General features: G+C 46.5%; 1 protein-coding gene across 1 annotated transcript in view; it reads left to right on the forward strand.

Annotated features, from left to right (window-relative positions):
* The first annotated feature begins 4,732 nt into the window (after window positions 1-4,732).
* TRIM71 (tripartite motif containing 71) overlaps window positions 4,733-15,640 on the forward strand; it is a 49,049-nt gene continuing 38,141 nt past the window's right edge. The window contains exon 1 of the mRNA XM_056857597.1: window positions 4,733-5,662. Coding sequence (XP_056713575.1) covers window positions 4,733-5,662 — 930 coding nt within the window. The remainder of the gene's footprint in view (window positions 5,663-15,640) is intronic.

Below are 15,640 nucleotides of genomic sequence, written 5' to 3' on the forward strand. Positions count from 1 at the left end.
TGTTGTATTAACCAAATACAATGGCGTGCCATGCATTTACAGAAATGAACAGCATGACATTTTAACACTTGCAAAGGAACCCTTAGAAAGCAACCATGCAACTCCATTAGCTACAGGAAAGTAACCCCAAATATACTTGGTCATAGACAGATTAACAGGACCGGTCCATAGGGCCCTGAGGCTCTACAGCTATGGGGGGGGGGAATATCAGAGAGCAGTTTCACTTCCTACCATACCTCCACAAAGAGAAAGCGGTGTGGCTCCAGGCTGACCGTACCAGTTCTACTTACAAGCAGAACTGGTATTGACGCTCTAGGGCAACGGGGAGAGTCTGGGGCCCTGTCTGTATGACAGAAGCCATTTCCTCCAGTTTGGGGTTAGAATATCTTCAGCATAAATAGTGTAGCTAAGGTTAGTTTAAAAACACACACACACACACACCCAATTTTCCTGTAACATTTAAAGGGCAATCGATCTGATGATACATAGGGATTAAAAAAAAAAATCTACAAATTAGAAAATCCTTGCAGTGACAAATAACGCTACCAGGGATGGATAGATAGGGCCCAAGGCAATATCTTTCATGGAGGAAAGGGGTATTCATGGCTACTAGTTAAAATGAATACTGGTCATGATGCATAGCTATTCTCTCCAGGATCAGAGGAGCATGCCTATTATCTTGGGTGCTGTGGAACACAGGCAGGATGGTGCTCCTGCAGTCGTCTTGTTTGGGGGCTTCCTAGAGGCACCTGATTGGCCACTGTGTGAGCAGACTGCTGGACTTGATGGTCCTTGGTCTGATCCAGCAGGGCTTTTCTTATGTTCTTTCCCCTCCCAATGCCGGTTGGCTCCTATGAATAAAAACTTATTCGCAACTCTAAGCGCAGATCAGGACTGCCCTGTGAAGCAGTCTAGATAGGATGGTTTATGAGGTGGGTGTAGCAATCTGGAATGAGCAATCCAATGCAGAGCTAGCGCACCTAAATCCATTGAACTCAGTGAGGTTTACATATACAGAAAGCACCCTTAATTTCAAACTATGTTTATAGTAAAGACTCAACCCCTTTAATCTGCTGTTTATATTACCAGCATGGGGAGCTTTCAGAACTTAATAACTTAATGTTATTTGCCTGATTTAATGAAGAAGGGAAGGCTTAACTAGAGCATACTGAGCTGAAATCCTACAGCAAAGGATAAATTCATTAGGAATCTAGCTGTCAGCTGACACAACAATGGATGAGGCATGAACATACTCAGGTTTTTAATTTTTGTGGACTCCCTTCCTCCTTCAGAATCAAATGCCCAATTTGTTTTTGCTGTTGTTACAACTACTTTACAGTTAGTATTTTTTAATGTAAATGAAGATGCCTTCTGAGTAGACCTGCTTAGAATGACACTGTCAGTGTGTCATATGTGCAGCTTTTGGATGCAGGAGCAACACAGTAATTTGAACTCAGGGCTTACAGGGTCATATCAAAGAGTTATCTCAAAATAACAGTGAATGCTGATTTTGTAAGTGTCCTTATCCAGTCTACAAGTGCGTGTTTCACTCTTAGGAATGTGTTAATAAAAATTCAGATTTGTAATTTTATACAGAGGGTGGTAAAGGGAGATGTGTTCGCAAACCCTTTACATCTGTGCATTGTCGTGCTGAAAACCAAGAAGTCATTCACACTTTGAACACCACGGGGTTTTTAGTTTTTTCCCTGGACTTCAATGTATGGAACAGCTGCATATCTTTAATAAGATGGAGAACTCAGATCTTAGGTCTGAACACACTTATGCCCAATAGACGCTAACAGTAAGCTCTGTAAGTGTTTTCAGCAGTGGGACCTCAGAAAGGGTAGGCTATTGCATGGGGGAATCCTTTCCTTCTAAAATGTTACTTTCTGGGTATCTGGACTTGCATTTCTGTTTCTCTTTCTGCCCGAAATACTTTACGAAAAGATTAATTTTAAATTTTTCGTAACCAACCTTCTATTAACACTTTGCTAATTCTTTTAAAAAGCTAAATATGTTCATATCGTATGTATCTCATCCTCATATTTTGAAGGTTTTCAGGTAGGATTGCAACATTTAGTTGCTTGATTATTATTATTTTTAATTGATGACAATGATGCCCTTGATCAGTCAGGCTGTAGATTTTATTTTAAAGTTAAAAATAAATATGTAAGGGGCAGGTCCTATGTTAGGAGGCATTTCGCTGTCTGTCCCACCCACTTAGGTAGCATGGGAAATCCTCTTCTCAGGGGACCCTTGCCATGTTGTCTTCAGGCCGACTTTTATTCATATGGAAATCTATACCCTATTGCTCAATTAAAACTCATGCTTCAGCCTTTAGCCGAAACACAGCTCTAATTTGCAGAACCACTCGGCTTGCAGAAACATCCTGGAATGGTAGAGTTGAAACCCTTGTTGGAAACACCACCTCGCATTGGTTCTGTTTTGGGAATGTGGGTTACTTTGTGATTTCTCAAACTAGCATCCAGAACTTGCAACGAAACCACTTCTGTCCTTTACAGACAATTGTATCTATTATAGCTTTGCAACATATTCCGGCACAGCTCAGAACGTATTTGGAGTGGTGAAGCATTTCCACCACCCCCCCACGTTCAATTAAGAAAAACAAATCAAAGTATAGCCATAAAACAAAGCGCTTTAAGCAGCAATCCTGTGAACATTTACTCGGGAGCGAGATCCTTTTAGGTCAATGGATGGAGGAAAAACGTTCAGCGTGGAATTAAGGAGTTTTCGTTGTCTCCTACAAAGTAGTTAAAATTAACCCTCGGTTAATTAAAGGGCAAATTAATCGAAGATCTTGGAAACGAAACCTTCCGAGCTACCGCAGCTCATTTTTGCGTTTAAAAAAAGTAATGGCAAATGTTAAGACTCGATAAATCGATCAATTTCCCCCTACTTAGCACGTTTGGTTGCTAAAAGCTTACTAGGGGAGAGGAAGCAGCAGCAATAGGGTTAATGTTTCCTGTTTGCCTTGTAGACCCCCCCCCTCTTTCCCCCTAACCACCCCCTCGGCTCTCAGGCGGAAGTGAGTTCGCTGCTTTGGAGATTAAAAGGATTCCGAACTGTGGATCGGTTTCAATAACAGGCATCCAGAAAAGAGGCGTACGAGGAATGCGAACATATCGGGAGCCCTACCAGGGAGGGGGGGATTAGGCACACCTGAAACCGACGTGGAAAGGGAGTTAAAGGAATAATTTAATAGCAAGAGCATCAATTTATATATATATATATATAAAAAAATCTCAGAGCAACGCAGGAGACAGAAGCCGCCCATTCTCCAGCTGGGCCGGAATCAAACGCGATCGCATCTCTTGTCGGAGATCTCGGCGCTCTTGCAGTTGCGGTGGAATTCGAACCCAACGCCGGCTTTAAAAATAATAATAATAATTAGCCGCGCCGTTGGAGTTTGGGAGCATCAATTCGGGGTGTGTGTGTGTTTTTTTCCCCCTTCCTTTTTAGTATAACGAAGAGCGTTTGAAAGTTTGGTTCTGAAAAAGAAGTTTCCAGAATAGCGCGGGTAGAGGCCAAACGACAAAGGAAAGGCGAGGCGAGCGCTTGCAGAAGCTCGGCGGCTGGAAGAAGCCGCTAGAAAGGCCGAAGGGGGTGGAGGGGGGGGTGGGGGGAGGCGGGGGGCCGGCTCGGGCAGCCTCGCGCGGCGGCTCCAATTTGTGCGAGCGAATATAATCCGCCTCCCATGAATAATTCAAGGCGGCCGGCCGGGACCTGCCGCGGCTGCTCTGCTCTGCTCCCGGGCGGCTCCTCCCGCCGGGCTGAGCGCGTGCGCGCCCTGGGAAAGGGGGGAGAGAGAGAGAGAGAGAGAGAGAGGAGGAGGAGGAGGAGGAGGAGGAGGAGGGGGGGGCAAAGGACCGGCCGCGTGCCCAACACCACCGCCGCCGTCCCCGGGGGCTGGAGAGGCTCGCCCAGGCGGAGGAGACCGGACGACGCCACCCCGCCAGCGGACACACGGACAGACCCCCCCCCCCCGCTCCAGCGTAAGATCTCTCCCCCCGCCCCATTCCGGTGCGCACTCCCACCTACCCACCCACCCACCCCTCGCTTCCTCGCGGGGAGGCTGCTGTGCCGGCGGGGGGCCCCTCTCTGCTTCCCGCGCCCCAGACATGCGGCGGTGGAGCCGGCGGGGGCGGGCCGGGGCCGCTGCAACCTGCCTGGGCCGCTCGCGCGCCCCCCGGAGCCCCTGGGAGGTCCGAGGCAGACAGGGCTGAGCCCCAGGCCCCCTTTGCTCGCCCCCCCCCCCCGCGACCCGCCTTCTCCTCTTCCTCCCTCGGCCGAAGAAAGGCCTTCTCTACACCCCCCCCCCCGAGTCCCTAACGAGCCTCCCCGGCCAAGGAGGGAGCCCGGGAAGAGCCGCCCGCCCGGATCCGGGCCACGCTGGCCGCCGAGGAGGAGGCGAGGCCGATGCCCTTTCCCGCGCCGCGCCGTCCCGGGGGCGCTGAGCCACGCGGCGGGCCGGGGCGCTTGGGCGGGGGGCGGCCCGTCGAGCAAGGGGCTTAAGAGGCGGCGAGGGCGGCCCCCGGTGGGGCCGAGCGGAGAGGCCCGAGGCAGCGGCGGCCGAGAGCAGCGCCCACCCCCCGCCGCCGCGCCTGGTGGATGCCCCCCCGGGGGCCGGCCGTCGGGTCGCCGCCGCCGCCCGCCCGCCCCCGTCCATGCGGCCTCCTCGCTAGCTGGGCGCGCGCCCCTCCCCTCGCCCCCGATGGCTTCGTTCCCCGAGTCGGACTTCCAGATCTGCCCGCTGTGCAAGGAGATGTGCGGCTCGCCGGCTCCCCTCTCGTCCAACTCGTCCACCTCGTCGTCTTCCTCGCAGACCTCCAGCTCGTCGGCGGGGGGCGGCGGCGGGGGGGGCTCGTCGTCCTCGTCGTGCTCGTCGTCGTCGTGCGCCCCGTCGAGGCGCCTGCACGTCCTGCCCTGCCTGCACGCCTTCTGCCGCCAGTGCCTGGAGGCGCAGCGCCACCCCGCCGCCGGGGACGCGCTCAAGCTGCGCTGCCCCGTCTGCGACCAGAAGGTGGTGATCTCGGAGCCGTCGGGCATGGACGCGCTGCCCTCCTCCAACTTCCTCCTCAGCAACCTGCTCGACGTGGTGGTCGTGGCCGCCGCCGAGGAGCAGAAGAACAACGGCCGGCCCGGCGGCCCGGGCGCGGGGGGGCTCGGCGTCGGGGGCAGCAACAGCAACGCCAACAGCCGCCACCACGCCCCGCGCCAGCAGCCCGCCCAGCAGCCCCCGCCGCAGCAACAGCAGCCGCCGCAGCAGCAGCAGCACCGCTCCTCGGCCGGCGGCTCGTCGCCCGGCTCGGCGCCGTCGGGGGGCGGCGGCGGCGGCTCCTCGCTGCTGCGCCGGCGGCCCCACAGCCGGCAGGGCGAGCCCCGCTGCAGCTCGTGCGACGAGGGCAACGCCGCCACCTCCCGCTGCCTCGACTGCCAGGAGCACCTGTGCGACAACTGCGTGCGCGCCCACCAGCGCGTCCGCCTCACCAAGGACCACTTCATCGAGCGCTTCGCCCCCGGCCCGCCCGCCGCCGCCGCCGCCGCCCAGCTCGCCCTCGGGCAACCCTACTCCGCCGCGCCCTACAACATCCTCTCCGTTTTCCCGGACAGGGTGAACTACTGCCAGCACCACGACGACGAGGTGAGCCCTCGACGCCTCCCCGGGGGGGGGGGTTGCGGGGGGGAGGACTCTCGGGGCGCTTTCGATGCGCTTGGACGGTTGTTTGCAAGGGGTTTTTGCCGGTATGCACAGCCGCTTATGCCCGGGAGGTTTTGCCTTGCAGTTGCTGCTCTTCAGATGCACGTTTCCCCCCCCCCCCCGTCAGAAGTCTTAAAGCTCAAAAAATAAGCCCCCGTGCAGAGTTTTGGAAATCCAGATGGGGGAAATGTGCATCTGGAGAGTGGCCACAACAAGGCAAAACCTCCCATTCATCAATGGCCACCTTCAAAGTGCATTGCAAGTGGATTGAAAGTGCATTAAAGTGCACTGCAAGTGGATTGAAAGTGCATTATTTGGGCTGTGTGAAAGTGCCCTTGGTAACAAGCTGGCCCAGAAGGGTCCAGTGCCAGGGCTCAAAGGAACCACTCTGTCTTGTTGGGGGGGGGCTTTCGGGGTTCTCCGCCAGAAAGGAGGTCTGGTGGGATGCCGGAAGCCCTAGTTTTGGACAAGAGGAGCGAGGGGGTCTCTGAGTGTGTTCAAATAGGTTCGGGGGCTAAGACTAGGACTAAGAGGCCTGGCTCAGGTTGATCACAGGTGGAAGGGTGGGGTAAGGGGGTGTGTGAAAACAGGAGAAGCGTTAAGGCGGGATGTAAAAATCTTGCTGTACTCACAAGCATTTTGAAGAGGCTGTTCCGCACAACCTTTATTTATTTAGTTTGTTTATAGCCTGCCTTTCTTCCTGGGGGGCAAGGCGGGTTACAAGTTGGGCAGGGGTTTGTTTTTTGAAGAGTTTGACCGTCCTGGTTCTTCTTTCTCTGGGGTTGCGTTTAGCATTGTGGTGTGGCGGATCTGTGGCCACAGTCAGCTTCATTAAGAAGATTGTTTGAACATGCCTCCATCTTCCCTGGGTATCATTTACCACCAGTAGTATGCAGTGGTGGGAAATCTCCATTCAGTTAATTTCAGGTATCATAGAACCCTAGATCTGTCCTTTAATGTGGAGTAAAATTTAAATTAATCTGTTAACATACAGGGAGGGGGGTTGTCCCTGTATCACTCTTTACATCCATATTGTAACTTTGAGAGGGTAATTAAATGGTAGTGAAGTACCTTAACAGCATTTAAATGATTTTTTAAAGTTTGGGGCTTGAGTGGTTGCATGTCTTCTGACATCGGGATACATTCATTAATTTTTAGAGACCTGTCATGTTCCCTTCCTCCTCCCATGCACACACCTTTTACAGAAATTGCCATTTCCCCCTAGAACATCTGGCAATCCTAATTCCCTTTTAAATAGCTTCACCCTTTAGCTCTCTTCCTGATCACTGCTTCCCGGCTCCTTGCATGCTTAGTTCATGTGGAGCTGTCCATGCTTAAATAGAGTAAATCTCCATAATACTCTATAAAGCATCTGAGCTTTTGCATATGCTGTAGTTCAGGTAGCGTTATTGGAACTGGTTAAAGAAAACTAGCAAGCTTGGGTCTTTTGGCGGAACAGTTGTGTAGGTTCTGCTTTGCAGGACTTCAAAAAGCAGGTGGGTCTTTGCTGTGGGGATGTAGTACACAGAAATAAAAAAGTTTTGAGTAAGAAATAAACGTGTACTCCATAGAAACCTGCATTTCTGCCCACTTTTCTGTGAGTTCTTTTGCCAATACAGAAGCCCATATCAGGGAGGCACAGGCTGCTTCTTAAATTTCTTGGATTTACAGTGCAATCTTAAGAGAACTTTTCCCCGAGAATACGTTCATTGATTCAGTGTGGTTCTGAGTAGACCTGTCCCAGATTGCACTACGCAAACTGCTCTTGTTCTGTTTGTTTGCTGCTCTGCTTGATACTTCTTGGCTCTTGCAGTGGAAATGTTCAAGCCTCATTGTGGAAGCAGCATAAGATCACCATTTCCCAACTCATAAGGCTTGGGAGAATCACAAGATTGCTTTTTGTGAAGAAGAGTGACAAATAATGCAGGAATGTAAATTCTAGGAGCTTATCATACTGAGCCTCGAGCATGGGATGTGTGAATTCTTCTGAGCAAGTGTAGAGTTCTTTCTAACCACAGATTTTTCTTACATCTGGGATTAGTGGACAAGATCTTCCAACTTCAGAGGATATAAACCTTTTTGTGATTGATGGATTGCGTTTAATTGTTTTTAAGGTTTTTTTTTTTAAGAAAAGTAATCTATAAACATCGTTAAACAAATTTGCCTAGAAAGCCACTACAGTCCTCTTCAGGGCTGTTGCGGAGAGCTTCTGTAGGTTTGCCTGCCTGGTTCCATGTGGCATTTTAAAAAATAGTCATACTTAATCCCAGTGTTTAATGTTACAGTATGTTAGAGAATGCATGTTGTTTGCAGTTAATCCTTCCAGCACATCTGGTCAGGGCAAAGAATAAAACAGGGTAACGGGCAATGGTGCTGGTATAACTGGAAATGGTGGTAGGAGAAAGGAAATGTGAAAACAAATAAGCTACTGATACCTTACTGCCTACCTCATAACAGGAGACAGCTGTTCCAGATATACTTAACATTCAGATCCATTCTAAAAAAAAGTTGGAAGGGCTAAGGTTATGGGCATTCCTTTTTCCTGATGGTGAAAAGCATCCACGGACCTGAATCATTGACTGAAGTTTCTAGATGGATGGAGAAGAGGGTGTTCTGGGGTAGAAAGGGAGGAAACTGTTTTGGAAAGGGGGAGGAGTACCTCTCATCAAAGGCTACAACAGAAATAAAACAAGCATCTACAACTGCTGATTTGGACCAAGAGGTGGACAATGAATAAAGTACATTTTGAATTCTGGGAATTTTTGTTCTTGGCATGAATTTTAAATATCACAAAAGCAGAGAGTATAAGGAGCAGCTGGAACAGTGGGAAAACATTAAATGGGCAAATGACAATGGTAAAGAATGTAATGTGGTGACTATAACAATTAGTTTACTGCTTTAAAACTGTAACTTTGCACTGCAGATTAACGAAACTCAATTGAAGCCAATCTTAATCTATAAACAAAATGCTGCAGCACATTGAAAATTTTATTTTAGTGTAATCCTTGGTTGCATATGTGTCCTGATTACCTTTTAAAGGAGTCCAATATGCATAAAATAGTTTGTAACCACTGTATTTAACACTAGTCACTCCGGTATAGCAGGACTGTTGAGGATTTCCACAGAAATAATGCTTAGATGCAACCGCATGGGCTGAAATTCAACTTGCGCGCCAGCATTCCTTTTGGCGGTTTGCATAATGCTAGAGTGGAATTTTCCATTAGCTTCATTGTTAAAGAGGAGAGCTTACTCCCTACTAAAGTTTTTTAAGTTGATCCTAACTACTTTTGAGATAAGATCCATGTCTGAGGACTGAATGGGTAAAGGATTCCCTTGATTATTGCTATGTAAATAGTCCGCTTAGCTAAAAAACAATGTATATTAGGAAGCAGATCACCATGAAGTAAAACATTCAGACCAAAAAACTGCAACTTTTTTATAGTTTTTCTGTGACTTTTTTTGAGGAAAGCAGAAAAGACTGCTTGAATTTGAAAAATAAAAGGAATATTTAGAAAGGTATTTCAGGCATGGTGTGAGGAAATGCAAAAACCTCCTCATTAGTACTCGGATCTCCCACAGAGCTCCCTAGAGTTTAACAAATGCTCCTGCCTATTTATGAACATTTGAAGGACAATTGTAACTCTAAAGACAAAATTAAAAATAGAAAGCCTATCCATGCATAGGGTTAGAATATTTCTCTTGAAGTCAATAAGCATCCATTTTCCCAGTTATTTTCGATTACAATAAACTGGTTTGCCTTTCAAGAGGCTATAAATTCTTTATTATGGCATCTTGTGTGCAAATACCTGTCTTAATATGTTGTCCTTGTAATGAAGCACTTAATACAGAGCTGAGGCTCCAAATGACAGAAGTCTTGTAAGTCGCCTGGAAACTTAAAACTGTTACCTTTTAGATGTTTTATTACTTGTTTTACAAAATGCCATTGATGACAAACATGCTCGGGAATCTTCAAATTAGTACAGGGTTCAAGAAACAACCTTCTTTCATTTGCCCTGGAGGGTTGATATACCTTTGTTTAGTAAATAAGTATATCCAAACCTTGGCAACGCATCTTCACTGATGATTTTTAAAAGAGGATTTCACATGTGTGTCATAGTAGGAAGGAAATGGACTTTGCCATGTATTACATATTGGGTGGCCCCGGGGATAAATATGGTGTTCTAGTTCGTCCTTCAATTCACGGTTTTTCACCTGAATATGATATTTCTGTCCTGTATGTTCCTCAGACAGCCTGTTGAGGGCCAGAACCCGTATCATAACCGCCATCAGATGTCAATGTATATTGCTCCATGTGGCTCACTGTATGCAGTAGGCAATTTCTTTATGCCACTGCAAGCAATATTTTGGGGTGGTGGGGATAGTGGCATAGAGACCAACAGGTTGGTTTGTGTGCTTAGCCCCTTACGAAGATGGCTGCCACATGGTTCACTTCAAAATGGCCACCACTCATCCTGAAGGTCTTCAGAAACAGTAGTAGTTATACATGTTAAAACCGCAAATACCATAAGAAAGTTTCTTCAGGAATTTTTTTTAAAAGAAGTATACTGTGCCACTCTCCAGGAGTGTAACATCTAGTATCTGTTTTGAGATCTGCCTCTGAGTATCTAGGTGAACTCCAGAATATATACATAAATTGCATACTCGTGTAATTAGTCAGGAAGAACTGAAAGGAAGACCGAATTGTTTCATTGTACCTAATAAAGAACAACAAGGTAGGTAGATTTGAATGGGGTTGAAAGTGATTAGGAAAATAATGTGCCTGATATAGACAAACTGCAGATATTTGTTGTAATTTATTGGATTGTGCCATCAAGTCTTCCATAGAGGTAAAAAAGAACAGCGGTGTCAAATGTGATAGGACAGCTTGCAACCTAATTTAAACTTTTGAATTAATATCCGATTTTTAAGGAAGACTTCAAAAATTCCAGATTCCTTTTCGGGCTGGCACCTATAAACATAATGCTGCTGTTTGAAGAATTACAATCACTACGAGAAAGTATTTCTGTACTTTTTCAATGGATGTGTGGTGTACTGGTTAAGAGTGTCAGACTAGTATTTGGAAGGCCCCAGGTTTAAATCCCCATTCATGCTATGGAAGCTTGCTGGGTGACCTTGGGCCAGTTACTCACTCTCAGCCTAACCCACCTCACAGGGCTGTTGTGAGGATAGTGGAAGACAGGAAAATGATGTAAGCCGTTTTGTGTCGCCACGGGGGAGAAAAGGAGGGGGATAAATGAAGTAACCAAATGTGTCTCTTTTTATCCTTTATTCTCTTCGTCAGAATCTTATCAGTTTTTGGGGGGAGGGGTTCTGCCACACTTTCTTAGAAGGACTTTTATGTGATTAATCTGACAGGGTTTCTCTGCATATGTGACTTTGGCTTTTTGTGTTTCCATTTCTTCCACTGTTTTCTTCTAGGATGAGGTGATACTAAAGAAGGAGTGTGTCTTTCTCAGTCTAGCTGCACTGATTGTCACAAGGAAATTAAATGGGAACTTGAAAAGAAGACATGTGTGAGAAGAGAACTTTTGTGTGCCTAAGTAATGTCTTCAGTGTAGTTTAGCAGTGCGTGAAAATAAGCATTCTCATAGTAAAATGTTTAAAAATCTTCCAAGACTTTTCATCCAGATCTAGGAAACTTTGAATCTAGGTAGAACAGAACAGTGCTTCTGTCTAAAACAAATATCTGAGGCACCACTCAGAATTATTTCTCTACTGCTTCCTTCTCACCCCCACCCAATTTCCCCTCCCATCCCCATGATGAAAAGAAGAATTTTTTTGTTTTTTTTTACACGGGCCTTGGGTGATGGAGGCAGTTTGGATCTCCAGCATTGGGTCTAAATCTTCACATTAAACTGGTGCTAAATAACTCAAACGTTGTGTGGTTCAACAATATGTCAATCTCACTGTGTGTGGTTTCCAGAGTCAGACTTTGTGTAAAAGAATTGTGAGTGAGGGGGATGGAGTTTGGATGTTGTATACACTTGTAAAAATTAAGAGCAATAAAAAGTCTCCCCCCCCCACAATTCCACCGGTGTATGTTTGTAGGTTTCCTGTAATACTAGTGCCACCTTCCTTTTTTAAATTAAAATGTGTGTATTGTAAAGATACTTCCCAGCAGTGTGGGCCATTTGGTTCCTTTAAACAATTTGCCAAAACCATGACACTGGGATAATAGGAACTGTTTACCTAAAGGACTTAAGTATCTCTGTGAGAATGTTTGAACAACAGACTACATGGTGCCAGCTATCATAACAAACTGCTCCAATGGCCCCGCATCACCACGAATCGGCCGGCGAAAAAGTGACAGTCGGCGCTGGATGCTCTAAAAGTAGGAAAGTTAAAACATTGCTCTTGGCTCCCAATATTCCTGAGCGCGAGAAGGAGAAGGGAGAACTCGGATTTGCAGCTCTTGAGGAGGGACGACGCTCTCAACAGTCTCTCCTTAATAAGAGCGTGAAGCCAGTTTTGACACGTGACTTTCGGCTCGTAAGGCCAGCTTTTAAACCTATTTGGATCCAGCCTAGTTCCTGCCTGTGTGGCAGTTGCCCCCTTCTGATCATTGCATTGTTGTGTGATCCTTCCAGTGAGTACCCTTCCCCCATGAGCTTTTTTTGTTGTTTGCCTGAGGTGGGTCTCCCGCTGTGAGCCCAAGTGACCTTCCTACTTTGACTGCCATCAGACAAGCTACCTTTGTTTTTCCTGCTGAAGAGCTAAAGCCGTGTGTGTGTGTGTGTGTGTGTGTGTGTGTGTGTGTGTGTGTGTGAACAAGATTACTCCTCTAACAAAGTACTAGAAGAAATCCTGAGGATATCTTTGGAATTTCTTATTTTCCTGGGCTTTCCTCTTTAGGGTTGCCAACCTCCAGGTATTAGCTGGAGATCTCCTGCTATTACAATGGATCTCCAGCTGATAGAGATCAGTTCCCCTGGAGAAAATGGCCGCTTTGGCAAGTGGACTCTCTGGCATTGAAGTCCCTCCCCAGGCTCCGCCCCAAAAACCTCCCACCGGTGGCAAGGAGCGACCTGGCAACCCTATTCCTCATTCTTTTTTGTAGGGTGTCACTGTGCTTTTTAAAAAATAGAGTTCACCTTGGGAGCAAAAGTGCATGAAAGAATATTCAAATAATTTTGTCTTGCTAGATAAAACACTGAGAGCCAGTGTGGTGTAGTGGTTAAAGTGTCAGACTAGGACCTGGGAAACCCAGGTTCAAATCCCCGCTTGTTCCGTGGAGGCTTGCTGGGTGACACTCTCTGCCCTGAGCCTGGCTAGTATTTGCATGGGAGACCTCCAAGAAATACCAGGGCCATGAGGTGGAAGCTGGCAATGGCAAACCACCTCCAAACGTCTCTTGCCTTGAAAACCCTAGGGGGGTTTTCATAAGTCAGCTGTGACTTGATGGCAAAAAAGAAAAGAAGATAAAGCACTAGTATCAGGGCAGCTGCCATGTGAAACCATTTTTGGGGTGAAAGGATCGGGTTTCTTGGAGATGCTCCATTTGGGCAGGAGGAGTAAAGGGCAAATTGCTACTGCACGGCTGACCCTAGTCTGAAATTGCCAGTGAAGAGATGCAGTGCCTTAATTTTGAGGGGAGAAATGGAATGGAGTATACGAAGAAGGCAGAATCTGAACGCAAGATTGTCTCCCTGTCCCATATAAGAACTAGCTTCGCTCACTGGAAAACACAGAACAAGGCTGATATGGTTGCATAAGAAGCAATGAATACAAAACGTGTGGAAGTGTTGGTGTCATTTAGGGTCGGGGCAAAGGAGCGTGTGGATCAGACCCTGCAACTCGTTTCGCTTCACCAGAGGTGTGGTTTCAGCTGTGTGTTCAAGATGCTTTCTTTGCTGTCTGGTTTATGCCTATTTTCGAGAAAAGTGTGTCCTTAGGAGACTACCAATAGATAATTAAAAAAAAAATCTTTTGAAATGTAATGTGGATTTGTGTTGTGGCCTTTTCTTAAATGAGAAACAGATTGAAGGAGTGTGTGTGTGTTTCGAAACAATGAAAACACTTCTGTAGCTGTACTTCCTGGAATGTGTATATTCTTGCTCTGACAGAGCAGTGTGACCTTTTAAACTTATGAGTGGGCTGAATTGAGCATCTTAAAATGGCACCTCTTTTCACATATGCTAACCACACTAAAACAACTGATGTGATGGTTTGGCTTGGTTCTTGCCAGCTGCAGTTAAAAAATAATGATAATGAAATCCTAGGCATGCTTAAATTAATAGCCACCTTAATATTACTTTTATGCTATGCCCCTTCAGGGGTAAAAATGAATCATGGTAAAGGAAAGGTGAGATTTGGGGATGATATTTTAGGAATTTAAACTGTGAAAAATTGTACTGCAAGTCGGTTTGGTATTCTGCATCTAAACATCTGCCATCTTAACTGTATTAAATGAAAACCAGGAAGTTGCATTTCCTTAGAAACCAAAATAGTGCCAATGATGAATACCAGTGGTTGTCAAATGCAGCCCATTATATTGCTCCTGTGAATTTTGAAGCAAGGTTCGGGGTGGAGATGCGGGGTGGGGGGAGATTTCTTTACAGTGGGAAAAGAAAAATGGATATTACCCACATGTACTTGTTTGCAACTCTGGTGAAACTTTAGATTCTAATGTAAACTTGTCTAACTCTGAATTTGTACACATTAGTTAGAGCTTATCTCTTTCCATCTTTAATGGGCTTTTCATTTGACTTTAGTTGCTGCTCAGTTGGGAGCTCTTACGAATGGTTCCTCTGAATGAAGGACGAGGAGCATCAATGCTTCAGTGCAAAGCATTGCTGAATGCAGTTTTTTTTAGGGGGGGGGGAACTTCCCACAGTACTGCAGAATGCTGTAGCTGTATCTATTGAGCTAAAATCAGAGTGTGTCAAGCATTTACAAACCAGCTGTCCAGTAACATAAAACTGCTGTAGTACCACATAGTGTACTAACTTTGTAGAAGCAGTTCAGCCAACAGAAGTGGTATTTTGTGTCAGGTAACCTTTATAGGCTTTAACTTGTATTCGCCTGCTTTAGGCTTATCAAAATACAGTATAGTTCACACAAAGGATACTGGTGGCACAAAGGGACACAGGCAGCAAGCGCTCCATTGACTCGTCTCCCTCTTGTAACGCCGAAAAGCAAGCTGTGCTGGGCAAGATCTTATTTGCTTGTTGGGGTGGGGAAATACTGTAGAACGGAGGTGACCTTCCTTTTTTCAGAGCTTTGCCACAGCAAAACAAGAGATGGTTCTTTGAAGGCTGCGTTTCCGACTATTGCAGCTCAGCCAATAAACGGGATTGTTGGAGGGGCAAGGGCTGAGCTGTGTTGCAGCACATCCTAATGTGTGTTTGTCTTTTCTGCTTTGCAGCACGATTGTAGATTAACTGGAAGGGTTTCTCTGAGCATCAGCCTTATCTTGGAATGGAGATGAATAATAGATCTGGGCTTTGGTGTTTTGGTTAAAAGGCTTCCTGACCTCCACTTGAGCATGCTTTTGGCTGTCATTCCCCAAGCAAGGATATTTGCAAGGGTATTGTACATGTTTGGAATAGTGCGTATACTCTCTTGATTGTCTAGTGCATAGTGTAGTCCCAGTTGTGGATCTGGCATGCTCTGAAGGCAGACTTTGCATTTAGTGAATGTTCCATGTGTTGGATGGAATAAAGGAAGCTTAATCAATATAAGTGGAAACTTGAAGCCCTGTCGGCTCTCCACAATTATTCTTGTGTTTCTTACAGGCACAAAAAGCAGAAACTCCAGTGTTTCATCTCTTTCTAAGCTTTGGCTTCTTGATTTTATATGGATATAGTGAGCAAATGGGAGAGCATTCAGATATGAACAAATAGCCTCAAGCCCACAAACAGGCTTCATGACAGAGATACCACCTTTCTTTTCAAGTCATCC

This window comes from Euleptes europaea, chromosome 11 (assembly GCF_029931775.1).
Source record: "Euleptes europaea isolate rEulEur1 chromosome 11, rEulEur1.hap1, whole genome shotgun sequence".
Lineage (NCBI taxonomy): Eukaryota > Metazoa > Chordata > Lepidosauria > Squamata > Sphaerodactylidae > Euleptes > Euleptes europaea.